Below are 18,746 nucleotides of genomic sequence, written 5' to 3'. Positions count from 1 at the left end.
AAGCAGTCACAAAGGACACCTGAGAAATTTCCTCAACCCTACAGATCACCAAGAGGCTCGCCAATAAACTATAGCCCCAGAACAAAGCAGCCCAAAGGAGGAACATTTCCCTGCAGTACCTCTTCTTGCCCCTCCCCTAACCCACAGAAGACTTCTTGCCCCAACTCTGGGGTCAGAGTGTATGGTATGAATCAGTTCAGCCTGTTCCCCAGCTGTGTGGCCTTGGGCAAGTTCCTTCACCTCTCTGTGCCTCAATTTCCCCATATGCAAAACAAGAAGACTAAATCGTTGGGAGGGTCTGGCAAGGGCTTATGTAGATAGAGGCCAGCCCAAGCCAGGCTGTGGTCATCAGACACGCTGGCTGCTGTTCTGCGGTTGAGGAATCAGGCAGAAAAGTGTCCCCCGGAATGACCCTTCCCATCTGGCAGGCCCCTGGGGAGGAAGGACCGTACCTCTACAGCGGGGCTGCTCTCCCGTCCAGGTGCCATTGGGAAGACACACCACGCTGCTGGGCCCAACCAGCCGGAAGCCAGCGTTGCAGGTAAAATGGACTTCGTGATCCACTAAGTACTTGCTCCCAAACTTTCTGCCATCCGGAGGGGTGCTCAGAGCAGGGCAGGAAACTGTAAGGAAAAAAAGAAGGCCCACAGCCGTTTAGACATCACTCTGGATTACACGGCTTCTCACCCGCAGTGCCCTGGGGTTGAGTGCCTGCTCCGGGCAGTGCACTGGGCTGCACATTTCATTTTTTCTTATTTTTTGGCCGCACCGCGTGGCTTGCGGGATCTTAGTTCTCCAAGCAGGGATCGAACCCGGGCCCTCAGCAGTGGAAGCACAGAGTCCTAACCAGTGAACTGCCAGGGAATTCCCTGGGCTGCACATTTTACATACCACGTGTCACCGAACCCTTAAAGCACTCTTGGACACAGGTAGTGCATGCCCGCTTGGTGACAGATGAGGAGACCGCAGCTCACAGACTCCCAGGCTCGTGGGCAGGGCCTGGCAGCCTGGGAGGGTGGGAGCTGGGACCCCCCCACAGGGCCCACACTCTCGCTCTGCTCTCTCAGAGCCCCAGACGTCCCCAGGGATTCCTTGGTTCTCCTAAAGGGGCCTCCAGGCCTTGGCTTTTGCCCTTCTCTCTGCCTGGAATGTTCTTTCCCCAGAACTGCCCATCTCTGGCTGCTTCTCACTCTCCAAGTCTTGATCCGAATGCCCTCCACCTCCCAGAGGGTTCTCTAACCACCATGTTCTGCTAAAACCTCCCCTGTGAGCTCACTTTGCTTTCTTCTAGCATGTGTAACTGTTGGCATTATCTTATTGACGCGTTTGTTTCCACGTTTGTTGTCAGTTTTTCCCTCAGAATGCAGCTCCAGAGGGCAGGGACCTCGCCCAGCCTCCTGTCCCTGCTGTATCCCGGCACCAGCCCAGTGTCTGGCACATAATGAGTGCCCAGTAAATAATTCTTGACCGAATGAATGAGTGAAAAATTGTTTACTGGGTTCTTACCATCTGCCAGGCACCATATTAGGAGTTTGACACTGAGTGAACAAAACAGATGAAACCCAGCTCTCGGGAAGCCCCCTTCCAGCAGGCGAGACACGTGATAAGCAAGATCCACAAGCAAATGGCAAGGAGTGACAAGAGGTGACAAGTGTCATGTAGAAAATAAAGTAGGGAATAGTGCTGGGGATGCCAGAGGAGGGCTCAATTTGGGTATGGTGGCCGGGGAGGTCTCCCTGGGACAAAAAGTTGAATGAGGTGAAGGCATGACCATGCAGATATCTGGGGAGGACAGAGGGATCAAGGCGGTGCAAAGGCCCTGAGGTGGGTGTGTGCCTGGCAGGTCTGAGGAATGTCCAGACCACCGTGGCTGCAATGGAGTGGGTGAGCTGGACAGTAGTTGCGGATGAAGCCAGAGAGCCGTCAGGGAGCGACATAGAGCAGTGTCACATGGCATAGAAAAGGAAAGAAAAGGCCACGTAACTGGCTCTCGACATGAGATAGGGCCGCTGGAGGGTCTGAGGAGAGGCAGGAAGTGACCAACCTGTACACAAACAGCATCACTCTGGCTGCAGCTTGAGTGCAACGTCCAGTGCGAGAGAGGACAGAGAGGGAGGTAGAAGCCAGGGGCAGGATGAAGGTGGCTCAGCCCAGGGTGGGAGCAGGGAGCCAGGAGAGATGGCTTCAACCCTGGCTGTGCTGTGAAGGCAGAAGCAACCAGACTTCCTGAAGGACCACCGTGGGCTGGAGAGAGAGGGGGGACGCTCCCCGTTCCTCCTCCACCTGCAGCAGAGCGCCACGCGTGGTCCACGCTTGTCTAAAGGGAGAGCGTCCCGAGTTGTGACAGGTTGGGTTTGGATTTAGCTGAGCTGGAAATTCAAAGCCACTTCTAACACGTTTTAAAGTAGGTTCCAAGTGTCATTTGTAAAACTATTTTCAGGGTTTTAGACAGATGAACACGAAGCTATTGCTTCAGCTGTGTAGGTTGTAGCGCGTGATGGAGGATCGCTCAGCATCCCCCTCGAGGGGGGCATCTGCCCACACGTCACTCTGGGGGCACTGGGCAGCCACCTGCGGTTCTGCCCCAAATCCCACCTGTGTCCTGGGAGAAGGGCAGGAGCTGGCCCATCCCCCGAGGACTCTCAGTGCCCTTTGGCTACTGGGGGACACCTGACCATGCTGTGTCACCTTCCTTTATGAACCTCCAAGTGGGCACCCGTGGTAATGACCTTGTGAGCAGGAAGCCAGGATGAGCCCACAACGCAATGCTTGGGCGCTCCCAGCTAGCTGTCTCGGTCCCTGTAAATACACGACTTTATATTTCTCTCTGAAAAATCTACTACTGCATTGTGCTGAAAAGGATTCAAAATGCTTTGGGGGAAAGGAGTAGGGTCTCTTTGGGGAAGAGAAATCTTTAAAACCCTCAAAAAAGAAAACCTATCTGCTGGAGCAACTCACAGGTAAGTGGTACCAGACTGGATGGAATCAACATCTCCACACAGCTCCATAAATGTCAGTAGACTTAATGAAATGGATACATATTAATTAAAAATCAATTTGCAGGGACTTCCCTGGCGGTCCAGTGGTTAAGACTTCGCCTTCCAATGCAGGGCTTGCGGGTTTGATTCCTGGTCGGGGAGCTAAGATCCCACATGCCTCGTGGCCAAAAAAACCAAGACATAAAACAGAAGCAGTATTGTAACAAATTCAATAAAGACTTTAAAAATGGTCCACATCAAAAAATCTTAAAAAAAAAAAAAATAATAGCAAGCACTTCCCAAATGGGAGCCGAAGGTTTCTGTTGGGTGGAAAGACATGCCCCTTGGCTGGTTCATTTCATCATGATCGTGTCTTGGTGAGTCTACAGGGCCACAGGGAAGCTGTCTACACCTTCCCAAAGGAGGACAACATGTAAGAATGAGCTTGGCAGTGAAGCAATCCTGGCGATCTGGGAACATGATTGGAATGAGGGGCCGAGATAAGCCCTGAAGCTGATGGATTGTGATGTCCCTAGGAAAACAGGAGGGAGAAACTTAGAACACAAGCCAGAAAGAGGAAGGCCAAGAATTTTCCAGGACTAGAAATTATTCTTCCCGACTGCCTGCAAATGCCCTTCTAAAAAAAAAGGAAAAGATAATTTTCCCACTACGTGCAGTTTGATCTGGAGCAAGCTTCTGGCTTCCCCCGTCCCCTGTGTGGCGCCCCCCCTCCCCTGCAGGCAGTCCTGACAGCTGCCAGCCCCATGTCCAACACACAAGAGAGACAGAACGCATGACAGCAACTCTTGAAAAAGAGAATTGGCCACTTTGAAAAATCTTGTATGGTTCAGAGAAGAAAGACCTTGAACCTGGTGACAAGAGGATTAGTAATTTAACCATAGCTACCTTTCTGTATATACTCGTGGACAGGGACCTCTAACATGGACAGAGCAGTTGTAGAAATTATCTCCTGCAGGCTCTTCTTGGAAACTTCCAGAAACGGCAGGAGCTCTGATCCCATGAAAACAGAAAGGATCTGTGTGGGTGAACCTCTAGCAGAAAACAAAGTCACCAGAGCTGGGACCCACTACTGCTAACTCACTTCTCTTGGCCTCAGTTTCCCCATCTGCAGCAGAAGGGGAGGATGCCCTGCCCGCCTCTCGGAGTCCGGCTGCGATGAGCCCCACCAACGGCTGGGGCCTCTTGGCGCCTTGGAAAGTGTGAGGGCTTTGGCCGGCAGGTCTAGTTCTGCACCCGTGGAGCCAAGGAAAACAGGAGTCGACTCAGGGCTGTGGAGACTCTGGATTTGCTACCACAGTCGCTGAAAAGGTAGGAAATCCAACTCAGGAAACTTCATCTCACACCACAAAGAAGGCCCTTGAGAAATGTGTCTTAAGTGAGTAAATGATGTCAGATATTCCGTAGGTTCACGACTCAGAACAAACATACAACCTTCCCCCGGACCCCCATCAATCATCCTGAGGAGAGGCCAGAGGAAATCCAGCCGCCCACCCCCGGGCCTTGACAGCATGGAAGCCGTCACTGGGTCAACCAGGAAAAGACCCAGAGTCTGTCAGTGCCCTACCCCCCAGGGGAAGGGGTCTGGGGGGCCCCCAGTAACCTCACCAGACAAACGGGACTTGCCCTCAGCAGCCCCTCCATCCCACCCCACCGCACTAACGGGGGGCTCCTGGAGGAGGGAGGACTAGTGTTCATGCCTGGAAAACGGAAGCCAATGTTGGTTCATAGGCTGTACCCGGCGGGTCACACGAGTGCGGGATGTTGATGGTGGGAAGGCCGTGTGGGTTCGGGAGGGCGTGTGTGGGACCTCTCTGTGCTTTCCATTCAGTGTTGCCGTGAACTGACAACTGCTCAAAAAAAAAAGTCTATTAAATTAAAAAAAAAAAAAGGAACTACCTAGGGTCCACCTGGATAGGGAAAGGGAAGGGAGAAGCAGCTGATGCTGTGAAAGTGGTGCCTTTCGACAATTCTCTGGAGACGCTATGCGGACGTGAGGGTTGCTGAGCCTGGAACGAAAAGGTCTGAGAGGAAATGGGTGCCACGCAGATGATGGGGGCAGACGGCTGACAGATGCCTTCTTCACACTCTCCTACCCTCCAGCCCCAGACAGAAGCGGAGGCAGGGGAAGGCCCGCGACTCAATCCACTGCGAACCCTGGCCAGGCAAGGGAGATCAGGGCGGGGAGAGGACCCCGGGGCCCGGGGTGGGGACTTGGGGACCCACCTGGGGGCATGTCCGGGCCCGCTCTGCTCACAGAGCTCTGCAGCGCCACCAGCCGGCTCTTCATGTGACGGACGCCCTCGGCGAAGCGTGTCTCCTGGCCCTTCAGCAGCTGCTGCAGCTGGCGGATGGCCGAGAGGAGTTGCTGTCTGTTGGGACAGTTCTGGGGAGAGAGAGAAATCACCACCACCAGCAGTATGGGGGCTGCTTCAGTCCCATCCTCCTTCCGTGGGCTTCCAGAAGTCACCCGGCCCCTGGGCCCAAACACCCTGGAGAGTCACCGAGCACCAGGTAAAAGTGGCCCCATCAGGCGTCCCGACATCTGTCGGTTTAGGTCACCAAAAGGCGGCCTCAAGTGCACGTTAACGGAGGCCCAGTTCCCCACTCAGCGAAAACAAAAGTCCCATTTTCAGAGCGCAGGGCCGAAGCGATGGCTCTAGTGATTGGGTGGTGGAACAGTTACCTGAACGCAATGTGCCTTATATCAGCGGTCTTACCCCAAAGAACCCCCGCCCCCCCCCCCCCCCCAATTCTTCACTTTAAGTTAATGCTCTGAAATCTGGGCCTCAGGGAACCTTTTTTTTCTTTCTCCCTTGGATTTTTTTTTTTTTCTCCCTTGGGTATTTTTCACAGCAGATGGATGATAAAACATATAAAACAGGCAAAACAGGGATCCCCAATGGTTCTTTTTTTTTATATATAAATTTATTTATTTATTAATTATTTTATTTTTGGCTGTGTTGGGTCTTCATTGCTGCGCGCGGGCTTTCTCTAGTTGCGGCGAGCGGGGGCTACTCTTCGTTGCGGTGCGTGGGCTTCTCATTGCGGTGGCTTCTCTTGTTGCAGAGCATGGGCTCTAGGCACGTGGGCTTCAATAGTTGTGGCACGCGGGCTCAGTAGTTGTGGCTCGCGGGCTCTAGAGCACAGGCTCAGTAGTTGTGGCACATGGGCTTAGTTGCTCTGCGGCATGTGGGATCTTCCCGGACCAGGGCTTGAACCCGTGTCCCCTGCACTGGCAGGCGGAGTCTTAACCACTACACCACCAGGGAAGCCCCCCAGTGGTTCTTATACTTTCAAAAATCTAACAGGGCAAATAAGAAAAAACTCAGTAGAGTTAAAGAAGCATTCACTAGAAGTCAACACCGAGTTCTGACAATTTTTAAAAACCTTAAAAAATAGAAAAAGGAGGCTTGTGTTTATTCTGATAAAGACTAACTTAAAGCAATACCCAGCATCATGCTTAGTGATAAAAATCTGAAGGTTTCTGATCCGAATTGCCTTTAAGAGCCAGGAAATGAACAGGAGGAAAGGAGAGGTGAATACAGTGGGCAGTGATAGGACCATGGCCGTGGCTCACATGGGCGTTGTGTGTTACCTCAGCATAGCCTGGTCCAACCTGACTCATACGACCTGCACGGAACAAAGGAGAGCAGAATGGTGGTTTTCTCTAGGGATAGGCTTGCGGATCACTTTTTATTTTATTTTTTCTACTTATTTTTTTTCTACAATGATTATTAGTTTTATAATTAGAAAAAAATGTCTAAAAGTCAGCAGGCGGCAGGCAGGCATGTGGCCTCTGCAGCCTGGGTGGCTTCCAGCTTCGCCAATGGAGCACTGCCACCGCGGTGGAAACAGAGCTGCAGCCTCTCTCCCAGGGAGGCTGCCAGGCCGCTGCACCTTGGAGATTTCACCAAACAGATGACTCACTGGCCTGGTTCAATGGATGCTTTTGACAAAGCTGAATCCCCAGTTGCCCCTGGAGCTCGTTAAACCATGGGGGCTCCTTGGCCTCCACCTTAACCAGGGCCTGACGGCGCCTGGCCCCAAACGCAATTTCTGGGAAGGGAAGTTCTGTTTGTTTTCCTTCTTCTTCCCTTGTTGCGGCCCTTCCCACGCAGGTTCTGGGCACCTGGGCAGTGAGCTCCTGCAGTCCCCTACCTGCCCAGCACAGCACAGCCATCCACCCGGTCCTGATTTCCCACACCCATCTCCCTTCCCTTTATTTATTTAATTCTTTTTTAAAGATTCCTTTTTTTTTTTTTTTTTTTTGATGTGGACCATTTTTCAAGTCTTTATTGAATTTGTTACAATATTGCTTCTGTTTTATGTTTTGGTTTTTTTGGCCACGAGGCATGTGGGATCTTACCTCCCTGACCAAGAATTGAATCCGCAACCCCTGCATTGGAAGGTGAAGTCTTAACCACTGGACCGCCAGGGAAGTCCCCTCCCTTCCCTTGAAAAAAATAAAAAAGAGCCGCTTTCAGAGATGGCTTCGTGGCTCATGTGTGATTCACATTTCTGAAGTTCCTCATAGTTTACAAAGCTACTTCCTACTTCTAAGAAGACTACTGGCTCGCAGCAACCCTGGGTGAAGAAGGCCTGGGATTGTCTCTATTTCACAGTCAAGGTACAGAGGCTGAGAGTCAGGTGACTTATCCCAAACCATGTGGCTCATGAGTGGTAAAGCCAGGCTGGGGGCCTGCTGACTACCGCCCCAGTGCCCCCGCCAAGCAGTCCGTGCCCCAGTGGCTGCCTTATGCCCTAGGGCATTTCACAAATGCCCTTGTGTGGTGAATGGTCTTATTGATTAATCTGCACTAGGGACTGATAACTCTGTGACCCAAGCAAAATATCCCACAGGGGTGGGTTTCTAACTCCCATCCAGACTTCAGGTTGGGGAGGAAGGGCAGTGGGGACAGGAAGTGGGGAGGGGTGGACGAGACAATCTCACACACTGAACCAGGCCAGCAGTTGCCTCCAGGGCGTGATAGCTGGGAGACGGCTGTCCCAGGGGACAGGGAAGGGCTAAGTTTTGAAGTAGGGGACAAGAGATCAATGCCAAGGCCTCTGCCGGGAACCTGGGGTTGGGGACATGGGGCTCCAGTCAGTACAGAAAGAAGGGCAGCGGGAGTGGAGCGAACGGGGCCTCTGGGCAGTCAAGTGAGTCGAACCCCAGTGCTCCTGGGTCCGGGCAAACTGTCTTCTGCTTGCGGTGGCCCTGCCCCCGAGCCCTCCTTACCCCTGCACCGTGGATGGCAGGCACCAGTGGCTTTTCCTCAAGGTGCTCGTTACAGGTGAGATGTGCTCATCTCCCCAATCACAGTGGAAAAACCTTCCAGATCAAGCACACTAAGGCCACATCCAGGCGGGGAAGGAGGGGGAAGGGTGGTGGGCGGACTTGCTGAGGGAAAGTTAGGAAATCTCCATCCTTGCCTCTGACCTCACTGGAGTGATTCTAACAGAACAAAGTGCTAGAAAATCCTTGTGAGCCCAGAAATAAACCCATGCATATATGGTCCATTAATTTATGACAAAGGAGCCAAGAATATACAATGGCAAAAGGACAGTCTCTTCAATAAATGGTGCTGGGAAAAACTGGAGAGTAACAGGCAAAAGAATGAAACTAGACCTCTCTCTTAACATCATACAGAAATCCACTCAAATTAGATGGAAGACTTGAACATAAAACCTGAAACCATAAAACTCCTAGAAGAAAACATAGTAAGATCTTTGACTTCAGTCTTGGCAATGATTTTTTGGATTTGACACCAAGAGCAAAGGCAACAAAAGAGAAAATAAACAAGTGAAACTAAATCAAACTGAAAAGCTTCTACATAGCAAAGGAAACCATCAGCAAAATGAAAAGGCAACCTACAGAATGGGAGAAAATATTTGCAAGTCATCTGCAAAATATCTGATAAGGGGTTAATATCTAAAAATATACAAAGAACTCATACAACTCGATAACAAAAAATAAGAAACAAACAAACAAACAAAAATCTGATTTAAAAATGGGCAGAGGGGCTTCCCTGGTGGCGCAGTGGTTGAGAATCTGCCTGCTAATGCAGGGGACACGGGTTCGAGCCCTGGTCTGGGAGAATCCCACATGCCGCGGAGCAACTGGGCCCGTGAGCCACAACTACTGAGCCTGCGCGTCTGGAGCCTGTGCTCCGCAACGAGAGGCCGCAATAGTGAGAGGCCCGCGCACCACGATGAAGAGTGGCCCCCACTTGCCACAACTAGAGAAAGCCCTCGCACAGAAACGAAGACCCAACACAGCCCCCCAAAAGTAAATAAATAAATAAAACATGTCAATTCATTAAATATTTAAAAAAAAAAAATGGGCAGAGGATCTGAATAGACATTTTTCGAAAGAAGATATTCCAAAGATGGCCAACAGGTACATGAAAAAATGCTCAACATCACTAATCATCAGAGAAATGCAAATCAAAACAACAATAGGTATCATCTCACACCTGTTAGAATGGCTATTATAGAAAAGACAAGAAATAACAACTGTTGGTGAAGATGTGGAGAAAAGGGAACCCTCGTGCACTGTTGGTAGGAATGTAAATTGGTGCAGACACTATGGAAAACAGATTGGAGTTTACTCAAAAAATTAAAAATAGAACTACCATATGGTCTAGCAATTCCAAAGGAAACAAAATCATATCTCGAAAAGATATATGCACCCCCATGCTCATTGCAGGATTATTTTCAATAGCTAAGATATGGAAACCACCTAAATGTCCACTGATGGATGAATGCAAAAAGAAAATGTAGGAAAAGCCATAAAAAAGAATTAAATCCTGCCATTCATGACAACAGGATGGACCTCGAGGACATCATGCTAAGTGAAATAAGACAGAGAAAGATGAGTACTGTATGATCTCAGTTATATATGGAGTCTGAAAAAAAACCCAACACATAGATACAGAGAACAGATTGGTGGTTGCCAGAGGCAGGGGGTGGGGGGGTTAGAGAAGTGGGTGAAGGGTGTCAAAAGGTCAAAACTTTTGGTTAGGGGCTTCCCTGGTGGCGCAGTGGTTAAGAATCCGCCTGCCAATGCAGGGGACACGGGTTCGAGCCCTGGTCCGGGAAGATCCCACATGCCACGGAGCAACTAAGCCCGTGTGCCACAACTACTGAGCCTGCACTCTAGAGCCAGTGAGCCACAACTACTGAGCCCGCGTGCCACAACTACTGAAGCCCGCACTCCTAGAGCCCGTGCTCCACAACAAAGAGAAGCCACTGCAATGAGAAGCCCGCGCACCGCAATGAAGAGTAGCTCCCGCTCGCCACAACTAGAGAAAGCCCACGCACAGCAATGAAGACCCAACACAGCCAAAAATAAAAAAATAAAATAAATAAATGTATTAAAAAAACAAAAAACTTTCAGTTATAGGATAAATAAGTTCTGGGCATGTAATGTACAGCATGGCGACTATAATTAACAACAATATATTGCATATGTAAGAGTTGCTAAGAGAGTAGATTTTAAAAGTTCTCATCACGAGAAAAAAATTGCAACTGTGTGCGGTGATGAATGTTAACTAGACTTACTGTGGTGATCATTTCACAATATATACATAGAGCAAATCACTATGTTGTATACCTTGGACTACTACTATTACACATTTATATTATATTATACAATTATATCTCAATAAAACTCAGTGGAGGGGGGAGACATAAAGTTTGCAAGGAAAAAAAAAAAGGAAGATCCTTGTCTTCTTGGCAAGCCAGCATGGCAGGGGCAGAGCCAGGGTGCCAGTGGAAAGAATGACTGCCTCTCGACATGAGGTTTGATGGGTGTGTGCAGCAGCCGCTGCTAACAGGGCAGTCCCTTGATCCCAAAGTGCTGGAAATGGAGTCCACAGGAGCCACGCTCAGAATCCATCACCTGCAGTGGACCTCAGCATATGCCTCAGAGGCATAACTGAGTTTATCTGCAGAGATGGATGACAGGCTAGAAAGCTTCGCACCAAGTCAAATGCTCAAGAGGTCTGCACCTTGGGGACATTAGGGGGCATCATGGGGACAAATCACGTCACAGGAGGGGGACTGAGAACCTAAGTGTTTCCCCTTTTCAAACTGAGAAAGCTTTATCGTTTTGCTTGATCATAAAAATAAAGCATGCTTCCTGCAAAACCATTCAAAACGCAGAAAAACACATCAGAACAAAGGACAAGTCCCATGACCGAAGACAACCACTGTTCATTTTTTGTGAGGTTTTAACTTTTGGATTAGATACGCATGCACACACACACAGAAGCATCACCTTGCAGGTGCTGGACCAAGGGACGCAGGTCCTACATTAGCTCTTTACTCTCCACTCTGGGTTGTGGCATCATTTCCATGTCAACGAGCAGAGCAAAAGTTGGACCCTGAGCCTCAATTTCACTTCTGTTCCTCTGTGTTCTTTTCCGTCCAAGAAGGGGGTCTCCTTGCCCCCCTCCATTTGTCTGCCCACTTCCCCTCCCACACCCACCATCTGCGCTGGCCCAAGAGAAGCCACACATGGGAATGGATCATTTCCTTCTTTATAAACATAGCTCGTCAACGAGGTCGGCCCGAGGGGGCTGCGAGGGGCTGCGAGGGTCTCAGAGGCTGGGGGACAGGAAACAGGCTGGACCCTCAGGTGTCACCCATCTGAATTTCAGCCTGGCCCTGCCACGGTGAAAGCTGGCTTCCCATCTCAGGGTCCCAGACCCCAACTGTAAAAAGCAACCGCCCACTTGGGCAGGAAGGCTCACAAAGGCTATGACTGGGCAGGGCTTCCCTGGTGGCGCAGTGGTTGAGAATCTGCCTGCCAATGCAGGGGACACGGGTTCAAGCCCTGGTCTGGGAAGATCCCACATGCCACGGAGCAACTAGGCCTGTGAGCCACAACTACTGAGCCTGCGCGTCTGGAGCCCGTGCTCCGCAACAAGAGAGGCCGCGATAGTGAGAGGCCCGCGCACCGCGATGAAGAGTGGCCCGCGCTCGCCGCAACTAGAGAAAGCCCTCGCACAGAAGTGAAGACCCAACACAGCCAAAACTAAATAAATAAAAAAATAAAAATAAATAAAAATAAAGGAATTCCTTAAAAAAAAAAAAAAGGCTATGACTGGGCAAAGGTCAAATCCAGGCAGGGGGGTGGGGGGGGGGAGGTGGGGGGAAGGGCTGGGAAGAGGAGGGCTCCATACCAGGGGGAGGGGAGGCGTATCTCAGAGGAAGCTGCCAAACCAGGGCCCCCTCGCTAGTTGTGGCGAGCAGGGGCTACTCTTCCTTGCGGTGCTCGGCCTTCTCCTTGCAGTGGCTTCTCTTGCTGTGGAGCATGGGCTCTAGGCGCGTGGGCTTCAGTAGTTGTGGCACACGGGCTTCAGTAATTGTGGCACGCAGGCTCAGTAGTTGTGGCTCACAGGCTCTAGAGCGCAGGCTCAGTAGTTGTGGTGCACGGGCTTAGCTGTTCCGCGGCATGTGGGATCTTCCCAGACCAGGGCTCGAACCTGTGTCCCCTGCATTGGCAGGCAGATTCTTAACCACTGCGCCCCCATGGAAGCCCCTTCCAGGACTCTCATTTTTAATATTTTTCTCAAAGAGAGACCCTCAAATGGTCTAAGTTTGCATCCTTTCAATACCTGGCTCCAAGCCTGGCTTATGCCATTGACAATAAATAATGAAAATTAGTTTCCATTTCTTAGAGTTAATAACGTATTTGTAACGGAACCAAGAAAAGACATGCAGTGAAACTCTTCCATCCTTGAGTAGGAAAAAGATCAAGATTTACCGCTTCTGGTGTCAAACTCTGCCTCAGAGGGCTGGGTGCTTCACTGAACTCAACACCAAGGGCAGTGCTTGCAGAGAAGACTAGAAGCAGAGAGAGAAGTAGCAACAGCAGTCACCCCAGCCAGCTCGTCCTGAGCTGGGATGGAGGTGGCAGAGGTGGTTCTAGAACACACCTGCCAGTGCCGAGAGCCAGGCGGGAGGGGGCTGAGTCAGGCTCCTGGGAGCAAGGAGGTCACAGAACTATCCTCTATCCAACCCACCGCACCTCCAAGGAAAGTCTTGTCCATCTTCTCTCCAACCCATCCTCTCACGTGGATCTAATGGAGACGCCTCAGAGCTTACAACACCCCTCTTCCTGGAAGGCTGACCAGCTCCCGAGACCCCACCTGCTGGCCCAGGGGTGGACACAGACAAAGACGATGTGTGTCCCCCAGCTCACCCCATCCCCGTGCCAGAACTCGGTAGGTGGACCTTCCCACCCCATCCAGGCCTCCTTGCCGTCTGGGCTCAGTTTACAAATGAAGCCCAGCTCTCAAAGCCCTGAAGGGCCCAGGCATGGCGGGGCACAAGGATGGGGGGTCCTTGAGGCGCCATTCTCACGTGACCTGGCTCGATGGTCATCCTGACAGCGACAGTCTTGGCACAGTGGCTATTTCTGAGCGCCACCTCAAGGACAGTAGAGCCCCAGACCCCTCCAGGCAGCCACGGATGACCCCTTGGACCTCGGAGGGGCCATCTCACGCTGGTTTCTTCTAAGCCACAGCTATGTGTCATGTCAGCACGTTGTTAATGGGAACGCAGATGTTTTGGTGCCTTTAGGTCTATGAAAGGACGGAGCACACTTGCCAAGTGTGTGCCTGCTAGCCAAGGCTCGAGGCCCTCTGCATCTGAGTCATGTAGAATTTGCACATGATTTTTTTTCTCCGGAAGTTTTTTGTTTTGTTTTTTTAATTTTAGACCAAATCAGAAGCGGGTTATAACTCCTCAGCTTCTCTCATCCCAGTGACCTTGACCCAGCACCCACACAGAAGAGTAAAGGAAGGACACTTCTGGGGTAAGTGAGGGAATTTTGCTTGGAGAGGTGCCCAAGGCCCTTGTCTTAGGGTTCTCCAGAGAAACAGAACCAAGAAGAACCAACTGTATCTGTACACACCCTGTAGCGAGAGAGAGAAGGAGAGAGATTTATTTTAAGGAATTGGCTCATGCAAAGTGTGGGCTGGAGACCCAGGGAAGAGTTGGTATTGTAGCTCCAAAGGCCGTCTGGAGGCATAAAGCCCTCCTTCTCTGGGGACCTCAGTCTTTGGGATGAAGCCCACCCACATTATGGACGGCAACCTGCTTTACTCAAAGTCTACCATTTAATGCTAATCAAGTCTAAAAAAACACCTTCACAGAGACTTCCCTGACAAGCCAGTGGTTAAGACTCCACGCTTCCACTGCAGGGGGCACAGGTTCGATCCCTGGTCAGGGAACTAAGATCCTGCATGCCGCACCGTGCGACCAAAAGAAAAAAAAAAAACCTTCACAGCAACATCGAGACTGGTGTTTCACTAAATATCTGGTCTAGCCAAGTGGACAAATAAAATTAGCTATCACAACCCCCCAGCAGAGTCTCCCTTTGTGTACTCAGGGCATTTTGGGTTCTTACGAGGCCGGCTGCCCAAAATTCTATATTTGTGCCCCAACCCAATTCTGGTCTACTTTTTGAAATGGCCACGGGAGCGATGACAACAGTGGGAGCCAAGAGGCAGCACTACCACCACACCGCACACAAGCGAACTCGTTAGATGCTCACGGCAGCCCCGGGATATGGGCACCATTATTACACCCACTTTACAGGCAAGGAAGCCAAGTAGTCACTTGGCCATGGTGACGCATCCAGGATTGAAATCCCAGCAGCCTCCTCCAGACCCTGATGTGACACTTCAGAGAGGGGTCCACGGAGAACCCCCAGGAGCCCTCCTCTGTCCATCTCCCGACTCCTCTCCTTTTCTAGCACCCCCTTGACGGCCACCTCTGGTCACCTCTCTCCTGGCCCCTTTGCATGCCTGAGGGCAGAGAACAAGTTATAGACAACTTGGAATCCTCATCACTAAGGACAGGACCTGAGTGCACACGAGATGCTCATTTGAGCAAACCAACAAAACAGATGAATGAGGAGCGAAGGAAGATGTAAGTGTGAGCCCAGGGCGGTCTTCCTCATCTTACTCCCCAAATCCACCATATTCTTTCACCTGCCTGCTGCCCAGCCAAACTTCCAGTGGCCACATTCACCTGCACACTTGGTTGTGCCTTTAACTGCATCACTTTACCTCCAGCAAATATCTCCCCTAACGCCCAGCCCAGTGGGGAGCTCCGTTCACACACACACACATACACACACACACATACACAATACACATATACACATACCACATACACATACACACACATACACACATATACACACATACATATACACCATACACACACACATACACAATACACATATACACACACATACCACATACACATATACACACATACACAATACACATATACATACCACATACACATATACACACACACATATAAAACCAGCCACAATCCCCTGTGGAGCCCTCTGGTACTGGGCTTTCCCCTCACCTCTCTCCATAACTTGAGGACCTCCTGGCTGCAGAAATGGGGCATGTTTTGCTTACTTCCTTTTGGGACTTGACCCAATATGAGTAGAGAAGGAGAGAGGAAGTTGAGAAAATAAAGAGGAAAAGAAGAGGAAAAAGAAACTTAGTATATTGCACCTTCTCCTCACTTATTCATTTTTTGTCTGATTTTTCTTCTTTTTTATATTACATTTTTTATTGTGGTATAATTGACATACAATATTCTGTTAGTTTCACATGTACAACAGAATGATTCCATAATTCATTCATTTATACATTATTCCACAAATATTCACTAAGCATCCTACTTCGTGCCAGGCACTGACGTAAGAAACGGAGCCATCATTATCTCATTTAGTCCTCCTTGCAGCCCCCCTAGGCAGGCATGGTTATCCCCATTTCACAGCTAGAGAAACTGAGGCTCAGGGCGTCCGGTTGGTCAATGGCGAGGCTACCTTACCAGTCACATTGTGCCCAGTCCACCCACTGGGAAAGTACATTCTTCTTCTCTCTTCAGCCCGAGGGAACCCGGACGAGGGGCTCAGAGGCCCCAGTTTGCTAGCCGACTCTCTCAGTCCCCCCACCGTCCCCCCCAACACACACGCACGGACCCTTCAGGGAACGTCAGCCCACGTGTGTGCACAGTCACACATGATCCAAGATTTCTGCGACTTGTGAAAGTGGACATCTGGATCTGACTGGGTCTCCTGGGGCTGACGCCAAGGAGGCGGAGGGCGCTGGGGGGCCTGGTCCTGGCGGGCAGCGTGGGCAGAATGAAGGGGACTGATGAGGTGAGTGCGGTGGGCGTGGCCATGCGTGAGAGGTGGAGCCTTGGAGTTCTTACTCTTAAAGTAACTCACCTGGATGGTTGTCAAGGCTGAATGACATACGTGGTGCACTTTCAGATCTTCCTACCTTCGCTAGCGAAAAATCCCAAGCGTTTCTCCGTGAGCAGGCAACGGTGCGACAGAAACCATCCTGTCCTGTACCTGCACCTGCGTCCCACCTGCTCTCCCTGCGTCCTCCCGGGCCCTCCTGCAATCTAAGCTTCCCAAAAGACAGGGGTCAGAACCCTGACACGGGACTCACTGGGCTAAAATCAGGGTAAGATTCTCAGGTTTCTGGGATAAGAACATAGATATCTTTGGGCGGAGGGCATTATTCTACTTACAGAGCCGTATGTGATCAAGCCCTGCCACCTCCAACTGTGTCCAGATCAGGCACCTTCTGTGTCCCAACATTCAGACCTCCTCTGTGTTTCTCCACACACCTCAGCAAGCTTACTTCTACCTCAGGGCCTTTGCACTGGCTGTTTCCTCTGCCCAGATTCTGCCCCTGGTCCTTGAAAGCCAGGCTCCTGTCTTTCCATTTTCCATTAGAAGCCCCCTTCTCAAAGAGCCCTTACCTGCCTACTGAGTATAGAGCAGCCTCCTGGCCACCCTCCAACACAAGACCCCATTTCCACGGTCTGCCTCCGGATACTTTCAGGTTTGTCTTGTTTTTCTCTGCCTGCTTGGTGAGCCACGTGACAACAGGGTCTGTGTCCAGCTCATCGTTCTCTCCCCTAACACGTACTGAGCCTTCATGTTGGACCTGTTCTTTGAATGTCACTCATTTTCTCCTTCCTACAACCCCATGAGACAGGCATCTCAGAGGGGGAGGCTGACTCACAAGAGGCAGGAACTTGCCCCAGGTCCCTCAGCCGGGAAGCATGGGAGCCAGAACACACATCAGGCGCTCAGGGTCTTATCCACTGGCTACACCGCCTCGGGCCCTGCTGCCTTGCCAGACCCAGAAAATCACCCGGCAGGAAAGGCTCTCAGGACATAGTTGTAGAATGAGCACATTACCTTACTGGTTAGGTTCCTTCTGGGAAGGTAAAATCTTGAATTACGCAATCAGAGAAGGCGCTGGGAGGTGATACTGACAAGTTTGTATGTTTTTCACACCACAGTGTAAATGACTGATGGTGTCTGATGCTTCTCTGGAAGAAGCTTTTCTTTTTGTCTTTTTTTAGCCTACAGACACCCGTGGCGCTTTCCCTTTCTTCAAATCAGCCAAGAGTCATCTGATTCTCTCGGCTCCCTGGGCCGTGCACCCAGTGACCGATCACACTCTGCCCCCAACCCCTCCTGCGGAGACGGGAAACCCAGGCTAGGGGAGCAGAGGGAAGGGCATCTCCTGAGCTGGCAGTGCGCCACTTCTGTTGAGGGTCTAGAGGTAACCTAATCCCCGGCATAAAGAGAAATGTCTGAGTCAGGAGCCAACCAGATGACAGCAGTGAGGTCAGGGGGCAGCCTAGGGTCTCCTGAGTCCCTGGAGTTGCCATCCCACCCCCACCCCTCCAGTCTTTGATGTGAATGATGTCACGTCTCAGTCTTACCTGGAAACCCAGCCCCAAGATGAGCTCCCTGGGCTTTGCTTCCCATTTAAGCTGCTTCCCTCTGGAGAGTCTGGCGCCCAGACTGCCAGAGGGACACACGTTTTCCCGCATACGGGGAAAATCGATGGTTACTTCCTCGAGATATAGATTTACTTACTGAAATGGGTAGGTTTGGGTCCTGTCAAATTGTAGGTGCCTATTGTTTTCTTAAATGAAGATGTCTGTGACATCCTTATTTTAGGTTCCAGGCAACTCCAGAGAAGCAAGGAAGACTCAGGCGGAGGGTTTGAAAGGACACAGAAAGTTCTACCCACTCAGGGAGTCTGCCCCGTTGTCCCCAGGGCCCCAGGGCTGCATAAGCCTTGGGAAAGTTGGTAGAAGCATGGCAGCCCACCATTGCCCCTATAGATCAGGGGCACCGTCGGGCCTCTGTCAACAGTCAGGGGATGGACACTCCTCCTGGGGCAGCTGGCTGGGAGGCAGGTCGAGGTGGGCGCATGGAGGGAGGGCCCGTGCCCAGATGGTGGGGTGAGCAGCTCCGCAGGCATCTGGCTTGGTCTGCCTGGAATCAAGTCCAGGGTCAGACAGGATCCTCCAGGGGGAGCAGGCCTGGGAGGGCATCGGTTCCTGCCTGAAAGACTCCAGGCCAACCCGAGAACACAGGGCACTGCCTTCTTCCCCAGCTGTTCACATCCGGTTCACACCCTCAGCACTCGCTGCCCAACGCCCCCGGGGGCCAGAAACTGCCCCACGGAGCAAAGGGGTCTCCACTCTTCTCTGTAATCAGGGCCGTCCTTGACAGGACTTGGAAAGAGTCCCCCTCCTGAAGGTGCCAGGGGAAGGTGGAGGCTGCTGGAGAAAGTGGAAGATGCCAGGACAGCCTCTGGGTCACCCATCCTCACCCTGACCCCACGCATTCATCTGAACACCGTCTCTGGGGGGAGTAAAGCC

General features: G+C 51.2%; 1 protein-coding gene across 1 annotated transcript in view; it reads right to left on the bottom strand.

Annotated features, from left to right (window-relative positions):
• FBLN7 (fibulin 7) overlaps positions 1–18,746 on the bottom strand; it is a 47,505-nt gene that overhangs the window by 19,480 nt on the left and 9,279 nt on the right. Inside the window, 2 exon segments of the mRNA XM_059942665.1 lie at positions 453–623; positions 5,223–5,382. Coding sequence (XP_059798648.1) covers positions 453–623; positions 5,223–5,382 — 331 coding nt within the window.

Source organism: Balaenoptera ricei, chromosome 13, assembly GCF_028023285.1.
Source record: "Balaenoptera ricei isolate mBalRic1 chromosome 13, mBalRic1.hap2, whole genome shotgun sequence".
Taxonomy (NCBI): Eukaryota; Metazoa; Chordata; class Mammalia; order Artiodactyla; family Balaenopteridae; genus Balaenoptera; species Balaenoptera ricei.
Note: the sequence above shows the minus strand (reverse complement) of the source record. Positions and strands in the feature narration are given on the sequence as shown.